The sequence below is a fragment of the Capra hircus genome, chromosome 20, assembly GCF_001704415.2.
Source record: "Capra hircus breed San Clemente chromosome 20, ASM170441v1, whole genome shotgun sequence".
In the NCBI taxonomy this organism is placed as follows: Eukaryota; Metazoa; Chordata; class Mammalia; order Artiodactyla; family Bovidae; genus Capra; species Capra hircus.
Window position 1 is genome coordinate 71403059 of NC_030827.1, and position 13699 is coordinate 71416757.

The window sequence follows — 13699 nt, forward strand, 5'->3', positions numbered from 1 at the left end:
CAAATCACAGCACAAACGCTCGGAGCAGCCCCGGACGCGGCTGATGGCGCCCTCAGGAGTGACATAAAGTTAGGGAGGTTTTGGATTGTAACGGGCGGGGGTGGGGTGGTGGGGGTGGCGCACCACAGGGAGTCACATGCTCAGAGTTCGTGTGTGGCGTCAGCCATGCTGATCACACACGAGCATGCTGTGATGCCCCCATACTGGAACAGGGCACACAGCGTCCACACTTGCAGAGGCGAAGATGTGAGCGATAGAAAACCAAACACAGCAACACCAGAGAAGAAAAATCACGAGAACAAGCAGCGCAGGGCGAGATGGCCGACCCAAACCAAAGCCTGTCGGTCACATCAGCTGGTTACAGAAACACACCAGAGCGGGCTGCAGCACCGCCCGGCTCGCGAGGGCGCAGGAGGGAGTGGGGCCTCTGCCCACAGCCAGGCTCGCCAGGGTCTGGGTCAGGGGCCAGAGGAGCCCCCGGCCCTGCTGGGGCACAGGCAGCAGCATGCGTGTAAGGACAGGTTATAGAGCAAGGGAGAAAAGTCGTATGGTCGTCCTGAAGCGTGAGAAGAGTGTCTTATTAATAAAATTCATCCATTCACAATGGCAAGTTCTTAGCAAACCAACAACAGAAGGAGCAAGGCCAAAAAACCTATTTCAGATTTGTCGGAGAAATGGTGAAAGCCTCGCTTGATTCTGTATCAAGACAGGCGCCCTCTACAGCTGGCCACGCATAATCCACACTGCACCGGATGAGCCTGCCGGCATGGAAAAGCAGAACTCGGAGCAAAACCCAAACGAGCGCATACCGTAATACCCAGAGTGACGGCGTGGAACAGAGAGAAGAGCCATTTCTCACGGAGCTACGCCTGTCCTAGGAAGGTCAGCACACGTACAGAAAACTGGTCAGAGTCTAGCAAGACTGCTGAGTATAAAGTTAATAAACCAAAAGGTCAATCATATTTCCATATAATGAAACAAACACATTTTTAAAATATATCTTTTAGATACGGCATCACAAAATAAGAAAAACCTGGGAATAAACAAGAGGTAGAGAAGACCCCCACGGAGAAAAGTACAGAACTGTAATCAGAGGAGGTCTGGTCAGCGGACACAGACCCTGGAGTCATGGCCTCTAAGACCCAATCTTACCTGTGTCCATTCTTTCCAAGTGACAATGCGGTCTCAGACAGAACCCCAGCTGCACCAGTTCATGAAATTCAAAGGGTCACAAGCAGCGCAAACGTCCTGAGAGCGGATGGGAGGCCCTGGCCTGCGGCTGTGGTGCTGCTCCGGGACGGATGGGATAGCGTGGGAAGCAGACACAGAAACCACTGATCAAGCGGCCGTGCGAGTGATGACGCTGGGTGACTGGACCTACGTGGGGGGACCCTGGAGCTGGGCCGACACGCACACGTGCACGCAGTCAGCTCCGGGGAGCATGTCTAAAACTCAGAGCTGTGCACGCTTTTAAAAGACACACGCAGTGTGTTGTGATAACCACAAACAAAAATCGTGGAAAAGACTGATTAATTGCCTCCTATTCAATTTTCTCTTCCTCAAAAGACACCATTAAAATGTGAAGACTAGAAAGAGCTATTTGCAAACATATTCCATAAAGTACTAGTATCCAGAATTATAAATAACTCCTACAAATAAGTTAGAGACAGAACCTCCCGTAGGAAAACAGAAGGCTTGAAGAGGCCCTCTGGAAACCCAGGTGCTCGCCTGGGACAGGGCGGAGGCGGGGCGCATGATTGCCTCTGGGAGGGAGGCGGGCGCAGGGGTGTGGCCTCTGGGAGGGAGGCGGGCGCAGGGGGTGTGGCCTCTGGGAAGGAGGCGGGCGCAGGGTGGGCCTCTGGGAGGGAGGCGGGCGCAGGGGTGCGGCCTCTGGGAGGGAGGCGGGCGCAGGGGTGCGGCCTCTGGGAGGGAGGCGGGCGCAGGGGTGTGGCCTCTGGGAGCGGGGGCGAGGCGGGGCGCGGGCCTCTGGGAGGTAGGGAAGCTGCCAGTGGGAGCAGGGCCGGCAGGGCCCCCAGACCGGCTGGCAGGCGTGTTAGCTGCCTCAGCACCGCAGTTTCCCGGGACCTGAGGTAAGGCTGTTCAGTATACGATTGATGAGTCACATGAAACGTGAACATATGGGAAATAAAACCCTTACAAGAAAGGCTTCTTTCCTCTTTATAAAAGAAGACCAAATGGAATTTTAGAACTAAGAAATATACAATCTCTGAAATTAGAAATTCACTCTACAAGCCCACAGCGCATCAGGCAGGTGGCGGAATGGGCAGTGAGCTGCGCCGGGACGGGAGAGGCTGAGAACGGAGGAGGAGAAGGCCTGAGTGCAGGGAAGTGGGGGCCGGACCCGGAGTTTGAGGGGGCAGCATGGAGTCCCAGGAAGGCAGGCGGGAGGCTGGGCCAGGTGAGAAACGCCAGGAAACAGTGGCTGAAACTTTCCCACATTTGATGAGAAATACAAACTCAGGTTTCCAAGAAGCGCAACAAAATCCAAACCAGAAGCAAGCTAACAGCGTGGTGAAAATTTCCTACAGGCTTAAAATGGACTCATGCAAAAATCTTTAAATTAAAAAAAATCTGATGATGACCCCCCTCTCCCAACTTCCCCGCGAAGTTACAAATACAAAGCACGAGCTGAAGGTGGGCGATACTCCCCGCCTGGGACCCACACAGCCCCCATCTCCACTTGCAGCTCTGGCCCAAAATCTACCACAGGCCCTTTCAGCAGATCACGTCATTTCACCAAAGACAGCAAGAGTCCCATGAAATACGTTTCCAAACTCAAAAATCTAGCTCTGTGCTCTGTTAGGATGTAATTCTCAGAAATGCCTGCGAACAAGAGCTGGCGCTCGAGCAGGCATTCCCCTGCGGATGCCAGCTCTCCAGACAACAGGCTCACAGCCCTGAGGGCTCCTTGCATACAGTCTCGGTCCTGACAGCTCCTGCTCATCAACCGTGGAGCACAGCTTATTCCATAACAGAGTTCCTTGTGAAGGTCAGTTACAATGAGAGCCGCTTTCCAGAACGTGTTTATTAAATAAGGTTGCCTGGTGCACAGTAAATTGTTTTCTTCAATCGTCCTAAAGAGCTGCTTTCTTGCACGTTAGGCAGGAAAATGCAACATCTTCTTTACCTCAAGATAGCTGATGAAAAAGTAGAGATCTGACTGACACGCGGAGAGCGAGGATGAACCTGTCTTTCTAGGGCGTCTCGGGCTCTGAAGACACAGCGGAGAGGGGCTCACAGGGCGCGCGGCGGGGAGGCGGGCGTGTACCCCGGGGGCTGCCGGGGGCCCGCGCCAGGGTCTTCTTGAGCTCCTTGTAGCTCCAGTGCAGCTGCTCCACCTCGGCCTGGTGCTGCGCGCGCGCCTGGCCCAGCTCCTGCAGCAGGCGCTCGTTGGTGCTGACCAGAGAGCTGCGGGGCGGGGGCAGCGCTCAGCCCGGAGCTGCGGCCCCACCTCCCCTGCCGCTGCCCCCGCCCCTCCGGCGGGTCTCCTTGGCCCGGGGCTGGTGGGTGCCCCACTGGCCTGTGAGCTCAAGGGGCAGGGAGGGCCCTTAGCACTGACAGCTCTGCTCCATTTCTAAAATAGGCTCAAAGACGGAGACACTTCTAATTCCTGCTCAAACACGATTCTGATGTGGACACAGTAAACTGGACGTCCCGATTCTGGGTCACTGGGGCCGTCTTTAACTCTGGAGGGGTCTTGGGAGGAGGGTGGGGCTGGACACTGCCAACCCCGGCCCGGCGCTGACTGAGGGCCTTCGTGGCACCACGAGGAACCAATGGCACAGGGCTGTGTTCTCCACAGAGCTGCCCCCAGGGACAAACCCTGTCTGCCAGGGCAGCAGAGGGCCAGGTGGATGCCCAGTGCTGCCCGCGGCTCCCGGAGGCACTGCAGCCCCGCCTGTCCACTCCGGGCCGTGGCGCCCTGTGGTCGGGACCTGCCTGGCCCTCCCCCCTGGGTCAGGGGCTGGGTGGGCCCGAGACCGTGGCCCTCCACCCCCACAGGGTCATGGCCTGACTCCACTGGCCGCAGGGGAGCTGCGGAGACCTCGACCAGACAGTGGGCAGGGGCAGGGGAGCAGAGGATGGGGGAGAGCGCCGCCCGCTGGCCGCCCCCCGGCCAGCATCCCCTCTGCAGACAGACCCCACCCAATCTCCCCACAGGTCACTTCACAAAACCTGGGCCAGGGAGTGAGGTGGGATCTCCACTTTCCCGGAGAACAGTCGAGAATCACGCCAGGGGCCGCGTGCAGGCCACCAGGCACCACCCCCCGCCCTGGAGGCTGCAGCAGCCGGGGCCTCGCTGCTCGGGGGCGGGCCCTCGCTGCTCGGGGGCGGGCCCTCGCTGCTCGGGGGCGGGCCCTCGCTGCTCGGGGGCGGGCCCTCGCTGCTCGGGGGCGGGCCCTCGCTGCTCGGGGGCGGGCCCTCGCTGCTCGGGGGCGGGCCCTCGCTGCTCGGGGGCGGGGCCGCGGCACCTGTGGCTCTCCTGCAGCATCTGCGTGAGCTCCTGGATCTTGTCGTAATGCTCCAGGTGCTGCTTGAGCTCCACGAGCTCGCCCGAGAGCCGCTTCACGCTCGCCTGGAGTCCTGACGGGACAAGGGTGGCCGTGCTCAGGGAAATTACTCACTCCTGTGCTGGGAGACTAGATGATTCTAGGGTGTCAGTGAGCCTGGGGAACGTGGGGCGAGGTCATTGGGGTGGACAGCGCAGCCCCCTCGTCCCACCCAGGCCCAGGGCCAGCCCTGCTGGGGACGACGCCCCTAAGGGGTGCGTGTGCCAGGAGCAGAGGAGGGCAGAGAGGGCTGGATCTGCTGGACGGGCTAGCCTTCAGGGAGAGCCCGGAGCCAACATAGTTGGGGTGAAGGTTGGGCGGGGGGTCGTGCTCATACCTGGGATGCATTTGCCCGGCGGGCCTCTGGGAGGCCAGAACGGAGCAGGTGCTCCGGCTGAAGCCCCCAGGGGACCCTGCGATGCCTCACCAACCCCAGGGTAGGCCGCACCCCAACTCCCAAGTCCCAAGGGCATGCCTGTAAAACTGGCAAAACAGAACCCAAGAGAGGGGAGAGAGGAAAACAGCATCGACCTGGGTGCGGACGAGGCCATGAGCGAGGGGCCCCGGGGAGGGTTCTGCAGCCTCCTGGGGTCAGCGGGCAGGCCCTGCGCATGCCTACCCAGACACACTCACAGCTCCCACCAGCCTGGGCCCAGTGACACGGGGACGCACACACGGCGAGAGCCGCAAGCTCACCGGAGATCTGCAGGTTCAGCGCAGACGGAGCGTCAGCGGTCTTCACATCTTTCTTCATGCTGAACAAAAGCGACTTCAAGCTACTGCTCTCCTCCAGAGATCTGTCCAGATGCTGCCTCAGGTAATCCTGGACAGAACAACGCACGCAAACAGGTCAAACTCTGCCCACTGCACTGGTACAAAGCCGGCACCCAGGTCCGTTTGCCTGGATGCACAGGGTAAGGGGAAGGGGTGCCACCTGCTCATCCGTCCAAGCCTCCAGACCCGTGGTCCTGCTTCCAGGCCGCTCTGCCCAGAGAGACGCCACGGGAGCCGCTGGTACAGATGCCCAGCGGCTGCCGGTGCTATGTCACTGCCTTCACGCAGCCTCTAAAGCAAGGCTCTGTGTGGCCTCTCTGTCTTGATAAAACAGTGAGCACCAGACGTTTCCGACACTTGTCTCCAGCAACCTCATGGCTGCTGTCCCTCCTGTTCTACAAACGAGGGGACGGAGCAGAGGGTGCTCTCGCCCTGGAAGGCACCCCCTTTAAGCGGGCCAGCCCACCGCACACACGACACATCGAAGCCACAACGTGCACCCTCAGGGCGGCCTTCCGCCTGGGCACCCTTGTCGGCAGCTGTTGCGGGGTGGCTCCTGGGCCTGCCTGGAGTAAGTGCGGAGGACCCACACAGAGGATCCACCCCCATGACCTCAATGGAGGGCCCACACTCCCTTGAGCCTTGGAGGTGACCACAGCCCCAAGTTACGGCCTGATGGCAACTTCAAGAGACCCCGAGTCAGCCGCATTGGGCCCTGACTGGAGGCCACGTGGGGAAGCATGTGTTGTCTGAGGCGTGGCCAGCTGGTAGCTTCCTGGGCTGCAACAGACAAGCTGACACAGAGGCTCGGCACCCGCTGCCACCCCCTAGTCCGCGCTCTCAACCATGGGCAGAAACCAAACGCCTCTGCATGGCCAAGGAAACCAGCAACAAAACGCAAAGCCAGCTGATGAACTGGAAGAAAAATATCTGCAAACCATTTATCTAATAAGAGGTTAACATAAAAGATACATAAAGAACTCACACAACTCAACAGTGAAAAACCATGATTTAAAAATGGGCAGAGGATCTGAACAGACATCTCTCCAAAGCATAGAGGTGGCCAACAGGAACATGAAAAGATGCTCAGCATCACTGATCACCAGGGAGACGCAGCTCAAAGCCACAGTGAGGTATCCCTACCCTTGTCAGGACGACCGTCATCAGAAAGACGAGTACATCAAGTGCTGCTGAGGGTGCGGGGGAGGGGAGCCCTCCTCTGCTGCTGGGGGGATGTAAGCTGGTACAGCCACTAAGTAAAATCGTATGGAAATTCCTCAAAAAGTTAAAAACAGGGCTACCAGATAAAGCAATTTCACTTCTGGGTATTCATCTGAAGAGAACAAAAACACTAATTTGAAAATATATGCACACCTCCATCTTCACAGAAGCATTACTCACAATTCCCAAGATAGGGAACAACCTAAGTGTCCTTTAACAGATGACTAGATAAAGACGTGGTATATGAACACAATGAAGAAAGCAGACACCACATGACCTCACTCATCTATGAAATCTACAAGGACAAACAAAAGAAGTGAAGCTCACGGATGCAGAGAGCTTGGTAACTGCCAGAGACAGAGGGCAGGGTGGGAGAAATGGGTCAACTGTTCTGGTTTTCTAGTTTAAATCAACTGAATTTTTAAAAAATGCTACTGCAAAGAAAAGGCAGAGGTTGTTAATTAAATAAAAACAAAAGACCCAAGTGTATGCTGCCTAGAAGGAACCCACCTTAAGTATAAGCACTGAGACAACACTAACGTTAGGCTACGCGGACATCAGACAAAGCGGAGTGAGACAGCAAGCACGAGCGGGCACCAAGGGGAAAGCGGGAGGGGAAGAGCGGCACACCAGGGCCCGGACGGGAGTGACACGGCAGTGGGAGTCAGGCGACAGCGCCGCACGGGGGGAGAGGCAGAGAGGGGCCTGGAGGGCGCACACGGGACGGCAGCACCCAGAGGACTCTCGCTGCCGGACACACGGGTCCCCATGGCAGCTCGCCCACACACACGGGCACAGCCGCAGGCCCGGCCACACGGCGCAGGGTGACCAGACTCACACCGCCAGGCAGCCTAGCTCCAGCGCCCACACACTCACCCTGACGACACCCGAGCCTGACCGCAGCAGCAATTATAGTATGCGAATCGAATCTGCTTCCCTGTTATAAACTATAAATAAAACTGAAATGACAGAACACTCTGAACAGTCCCCGTACCATTACACTGAACCGTGATCATCGGAGGCGAAAGCTGCTCGCACTGAACGCACGTCGGTCTCCCTTCCTACGGCAGGCGGGCGAGGCCCCCAATGACGCCACGTGACCTGCACGTGCACAGTGACGCCATGACCACCGTCAAGCCAGCGCACACGTCTCCGCACAGAGGGAGCGTGTTTCAGTGATGACAGCTCCAGGGTCAGCGTGGTCTGACTAACAGGACTGCCAGCCATGCTCAGAGCCCTGGACTGACCGCAACAGAACCGCCACTCTGCCTGGGCCCACAGCTCCCCCATCTCCCGCTGAGGGTGACCGTCGGCCTACCCTCTGCTTCTGTAAACTCAACTCTCAGATCCCAGGTATGAGATCATGGGGGTTTTTCTTTCCACGTCTGACTAACTTTACTTGGACAATGCCCTCAAGGTCCATCCAACATGACCAACTCAACGGACACAAGTTTGAGCAAGCTCCAGGAGATGGGGAAGGACAGGGAAGCCTGGTGTGCTGCAGCCCATGGGGTTGCGAAGAGTCAGACACGACTGAGTGGCTGAACAGCAAAAGCTGAATAACTGGAGTAGCAAATGGCAACCCTCTGGTATTCTCAGCTGGAAAATTCCGAGGACAGAGGAGCCGGGCACATTACCATCCACGGGGTTGCAGAGAGTCAGACATGACTGAGCATGCGCACGGGACAAAGCTGAGTAGCGCCCCACTGTATACGCTCATCACCTTGATCTACGTATCCATCACAGGCCTCAGGCTCTCAAATCTAGGCCACTGTGAGTATGCTGCTGCTGCTGCTGCTAAGCCACTTCAGTCGTGTCCGACTCTGTGTGACCCCACAGATGGCCCCACCAGGTTCCCCCATCCCTGGGTTTCTCCAGGCAAGAGCACTGGAGTGGGGTGCCATTGCTTCTCCAATGCATGGAAGTGAAAAGTGAAAGTGAAGTGGCTCAGCCGTGTCTCATGACCTCAGTGACCCCACAGACGGCCCCACCAGGTTCCCCCATCCCTGGGATTCTCCAGGCAAGAGCACTGGAGTGGGGTGCCATTGCCTTCTCCGGAATATGCTGCGTAAGATCCTGATTTCACCTCCTTTGGATAAACACACAGGAGCGGGATTGATAGAGCATATGGTAGTTGAATCCTGAATATTCACTGAAGGACTGATGCTGAAGCTGAAACTCCAATCCTTTGGCCACCTGCTGCAAAGAGCTGACTCACTGGAAAAGACCCTGATGCTGGGAAGGATTGGGGGCAGGAGGAGAAGGGGACAGAGCCTGAGATGGCTGGATGGCATCACCTACTCGATGGACCGGAGTTTGAGCAAGCTCCGGGAGACGGTGAGTGACAGGAGCCTGGCGTGCTGCGGTCCATGGGGTCGCAGCGCAGGGCACGACTGAGCGCCTGAACAGCATCACAGCTCCAGGGCTGACTTTCTGAGGAATCCCTGTACCGTTTTCCGGTGTCTGCACCGAGTTACATTCCCACCCACGGAGCACAAGGGCTCTTCCGTCTCCACACCCTCCACGTGCTGTCTCTTCTGGTGAAAGCCGTTCTGCAGGTGTGCGGTAGTGTCTCGCTCTGGTTCTGACTTGCACTTCCCTGGCGATTAGTGATGCTGAGCATCCTTTCCACATGTCTGTTTGGCCACACCATGTGGCTTGTGGGATTGTAGTTCCCGGCTGGGGACTGAACCCACACCCCTCAGCGGAAGCAGTCCTAGCCGCTGGACTGCCAGGGAGCTCCCTTCCAGGAGTTTCATAGTTTCAAGTCTTATACTTAACTCTTTAGTCCGTTCTGGGTTGGATTTTGTGTGTGCTGCTAAGACAAGGGTGCAGGTTCACCTCCTGCATGTGGACACCAAGTTTTCCCAACACCATTTACCGCAGAGATCACTCTTTCACCACGGCGTGTCCCTGGTGGTTCTGCCGAAGACCAGTGGCATCTACGTGAGGGTTTCCTTCGCCCTCAATTCTGTTCCAGCAATCTGTCCCTGCTTTCATGCCAGCACCATGCTATGTGACTACCACAGCTTTGTAACATAATTTCAAACTAGCAAGTGTGATGCCTGAAAAGTGATCTTTCTCAAGCTTGCTTTGGTGATTTGGGGTCTTTGTAGAACTAGAAAAGGAAGAACACAAGTGATAAGAAACACACAGACTTTAGAACTGTCTGCCCTGCTTCTGTGGAAAAAGCCATGGAATTTTTACAGGGATTGCACTGCACCTGTGACAGTCTTTTGCTTAAGGTCTTTGGCCTTCCTGGTTAAGCTTGCCCATAACTGCTTCATTCTTTCTGACACTATGAATGGGATTGCTTTGGAGTGGTCACTGGTGTCAAGAAACAAGAATGATCTCTGTTATGCTCTGTACTCTGCAACTCCACTGAATTTATTCTAATTTTCTCTCGTGGTGTCTTTAATGTTTTCATCATTTACAAGCAGAGGTGACTTTACTTCTTCCTTTCCAGTCTGGATGCCTTATATTTCCTTTTCTTGTCCACTTGCTCTTGCTAGTATACCTGACCCCTGAACACGGCGGGTGGAGAGGGTAGGGGTGCCAACTCTCCTTGCGGCTGAAGATCCACAAATAATTTATAGTCAATTTATAGTCAACTTCCCAAATCTGCAGGTCTGTATCCAAAGATGCAACCAACTTCCAACTGCACAGCATTACTGCATCTACCGGGCTTTGCAGGCAGTGCGGTGGTGAAGAGTCTGCCTGCCGAGGCAGGAGGCACAAGTACTACCCCTGGGCCGGGAAGGCCCCGGAGGAAGTGGCCACCCTCTCCAGTATCCCTGCCTGGACAGGGCAGCCTGGCAGGCTACAGTCCCTGGGGTCACAAAGAGTCGGGACACAGCCGAGTGACTGAGCACAGCACATACACTATCTACTAATAACAAATGTGCATATAAATGAACCCATGTAGTTCTAACCCACATCGCTCAAGTGCCAACTGTCCTTCCAGTAGAAGAGACGGTATGAGTGGACATCCTTGTCTCACACTGGATCTTAGCGGAAAAACTTTCAGTTTTCTCCACTGATCATGCGGCTGGCTAAGGGCTTCTCATAAACAGCCTTTATCATGCTGAGGCATTTTCTTTTACACCTGTTTTGTTGAGCTTTTTTTTAAAATCACGAATGGATGTGGACCTTGGTCAGATGCTGCCCCTGCGTGAACTGGGCTGACAGTATCTCTCTCTCCCCATGTGCTGACGTCTGTGTGTGCACAGCCCCCTCAGGGTGTGCACAGCCTTCTCGCTGTGCTGCCGCACTGGGGATGCCAGCCTTCTGCTGAGTCTCGGATCCATTAACACGGTGTGTCTGTGTATGGTGAGCCAGCCGTGCTCCCCCGGGGGCAACCCCGCAGGCTGTGGACAGTGTTGGGTGCAGCCCGGGGTGCCAGCCTTCTGCTGAGTCTCGGATAGTAGTCTGTGCTTTCTCTTCTTGTGGAGTCTTTGCTTTCGTGTCCAGGTAATGCTGGCTTCATGAAACAGTGTGAAAGGAGGCTCCCTGCTTCTATTTTCTGGAAAAGTTTGAGAAGGATAAGTATTCATTTTTCTTTGAGTATCTGGTAGAATTCAGCCATGAAGCCATTTGGTCCTTCTTAAGAAGTTGGTTACTGTTCCATCTTATCTGTCATTGACCTATTATGCTTTACTTCTTCTTGACACAGCCTTAGTAGGTTGTATGTTTCATGGAATTTATCCATTTCTTCTAGGTTCTCCAAAATGCTTGTAAATAATCATTCCTTGACCTCATTTCTGAGGCATTCATTGTAATGTATCCACTTTCAATTCTGATTTTGAGTCTTCTGTCTTAGTCTACCTAAGAGTTTTTTGTGTCTTTTCAAAATCCAACTCAGCTCTGCTAATTTTCCCTGTTGTTTTCTACTCTCTCCTTATTTATACTCTGATCTTTATTGTTTCCTTCCATTTCCTTTGGGTTTAGCTTCCTCTAGCTCCTCGAGTTGTGAAGTTAGGTTGTTTATTTGCTATTTTGAGACCTTTTCTCCTCTTCAGCGCAGGCATTCACGAATGATGGTCTCATGGTGAAGTCACAGGGGACGAGGGGGGCCTGTCCGGCCGGAGCTGAGCTCCACTGCCAGGTCCGTACCACGCTGGCTCTGGCTGCCCAATGGTGCCACCTGGTGGTGGAGCTGTCGCAGGTCCCACAGGACCCCCCGGTGCCACGCTGGCTGGGGTAGGCAGGACAGCAGCAGGGACCCGGGTCACCCAGGTCCCTGGAACCTCCTCCCCAGTGGTCTCGGAGCCTGGGCCAGAGGACACCGAGAGCAGAGGCCCCCCAAGCCCAGCCTCACCTCCCGCCTCTCTCAGAGCAGAACAAGGCTGCTGGGGCCGGCAGAGCTGGGCCGGCAGCAACGCAGACATCTGCAGCCACTGTCATGAGGGTCCTGGAGCGAGCGCCAGGCCGCTCTCCTCCAGGGCAGCTGGCGTCCTGGACGGGGAAGCCTGGTGGAAGGGGGGCTCATGCTCTGCAAAGGCAGGACGGGCCCCAGGGCTGTGCCTGACAGCTGTCAGGGGAAGCAGAGTTGAGAAGCTACGCTCATTCTGTGATGTCAAGACTGTTCTTGCCCCTACTGAGAATAAATGGAACAAACCATCTCCTTCCGAGTGTCGCTGAGTTCCAGCACCACCTCAGTCATCTGCATGCCGTACTGTTGCTGCAGCTCAGCAAGGCGACTGTGCAAAGACTTATTTTCCAGAGTCAGGGAGCTAATTTCTTCATTCAGAGTTGTCGAAGTGTCCTGAGTGGTTGTAAACTCTTGAACAGATGACAAAATGTGTCTCGCCTGAGCTAGAAGAGAGAATGTTGAGAGAATAAGTGTAGACAAAACATGTTCAATGCATTTTGAAAAATACAGGCTGCACACCTCAAAAGCACTGACAGGTACGAAGACTAGAAAATGGATATGTATGCCACTGAAATGACCTTGTCAGGCCTGTTTACCCCCAGGTGTGGATGGGGACGACCTGCAGACAGCAACAGCTCTAGGGACCTAGAGGAAGGAGCCAGCATTGCTGGCTGCCTGGGCCTTCCAGGGGGCTGGGCACCAGCAGGCGGGCAGCAGCAGCCACCGGCCACTGGCGCCTCCTCGTCTGCTCCTCCTGAGCACCCAGACACCGTGAGCAGGGCCCTCGGGATGCCCCCGCAGCCCAAAGGGCAGTGAGGCCGGGGACAGGTCCAGCGAGGCCAGGGGACCAGGGCCCAGCAGTGGGCACAGGCGCCGGCATGAGGCACGCTGGGCCAACTTACCGAGGAAGGCTTCGCTGCTGTGCAAGGACCTGCGGCCACTCCAGTGCCTATCCACCAGGTCGAGGAGCGCTTCCAGAACCAGCGCCTCCAGGGTGGCCTTCTTCCCGGGCAGCACGGCGGAGTGCAATTTGGGACACGCCTGCCCAGAGACAAACCCCCCTTGGCTCCCGTGCCCAACCCAGCGGGTGCGATGCAGTGTCAGACTGCCGCCTCGTCCGCTGCCTACGCCATGGAGGAGGGTCACGCTGCACATACCTGCAGGCATGGTGCGTGGGACTCGCCTCCCTGCCCCCGCATGCCTGTCCATGTCTGGGGGGCGGGGAAACCATCCCTCAGCGGGAAGAACGGCTGAGTTGTGGCCTGTGTCAGTCAGGGGCTGGTCAGGCTGGGCCCTCCTGACCAGCCCCCGCCACTCTTGTGGGGTGGGGAGGAGACAGTCTCGGCCCGAACGCTCCCTGGAGCCCGGTGGCCCGAAGTAGACCAGTGCACACAGGACCAGAGGGAGGGCTGGCTGGGCTGGTGCAGCAACAGGCTGCCGGGCAGAGCCTCGCGGCCCCCGGGTCCAGCCACGCTGGGCCCACAGCCACGGGCATTTCCATCAGAGCTCACTTTTCTTCCCTTTAGAAATCATTTCATCAGTTTTAAGGGATTACTGCAGAAAGGGAGCTGGCTCCTACCCTCCGGCTCACTTTCTGAGTGTCCAGGGAACATTTCCTGAGAAGCAGGGATTTAGCGAGTCAATACCAGCAGGGCCAGAGCTGGGATGAGGCCCGGTGCCCTCACTGTTAAAGACAAAGCAAAAGTTTCGTCCCAAAGAGCATCTTGGGACAGCCAGCCAGACCCAGAAGGGGGTGCAGGAG

At 56.3% G+C, this 13699-nt stretch overlaps 1 protein-coding gene across 6 annotated transcripts in view; it reads right to left on the bottom strand.

The window, feature by feature from the left end:
- Nucleotides 2162–13699, bottom strand: part of CEP72 (centrosomal protein 72) — a 39977-nt gene continuing 28439 nt past the window's right edge. For 4 of the 6 annotated variants that reach the window (XM_018065733.1, XM_018065728.1, XM_018065730.1 and 1 more), the window contains 5 exons: nt 12840–12978; nt 12184–12380; nt 5268–5394; nt 4494–4605; nt 2162–3429 (listed from right to left, as the gene is read on the bottom strand). In XM_018065733.1, coding sequence (XP_017921222.1) covers nt 3216–3429; nt 4494–4605; nt 5268–5394; nt 12184–12380; nt 12840–12978 — 789 coding nt within the window. In that variant the 3' untranslated portion in view covers nt 2162–3215. Of the gene's footprint in view, nt 3430–4493; nt 4689–5267; nt 5395–12183; nt 12381–12839; nt 12979–13699 lie in introns of those variants that run through there. The other 2 variants (XM_018065729.1, XM_018065731.1) reach the window with 2 other exon arrangements.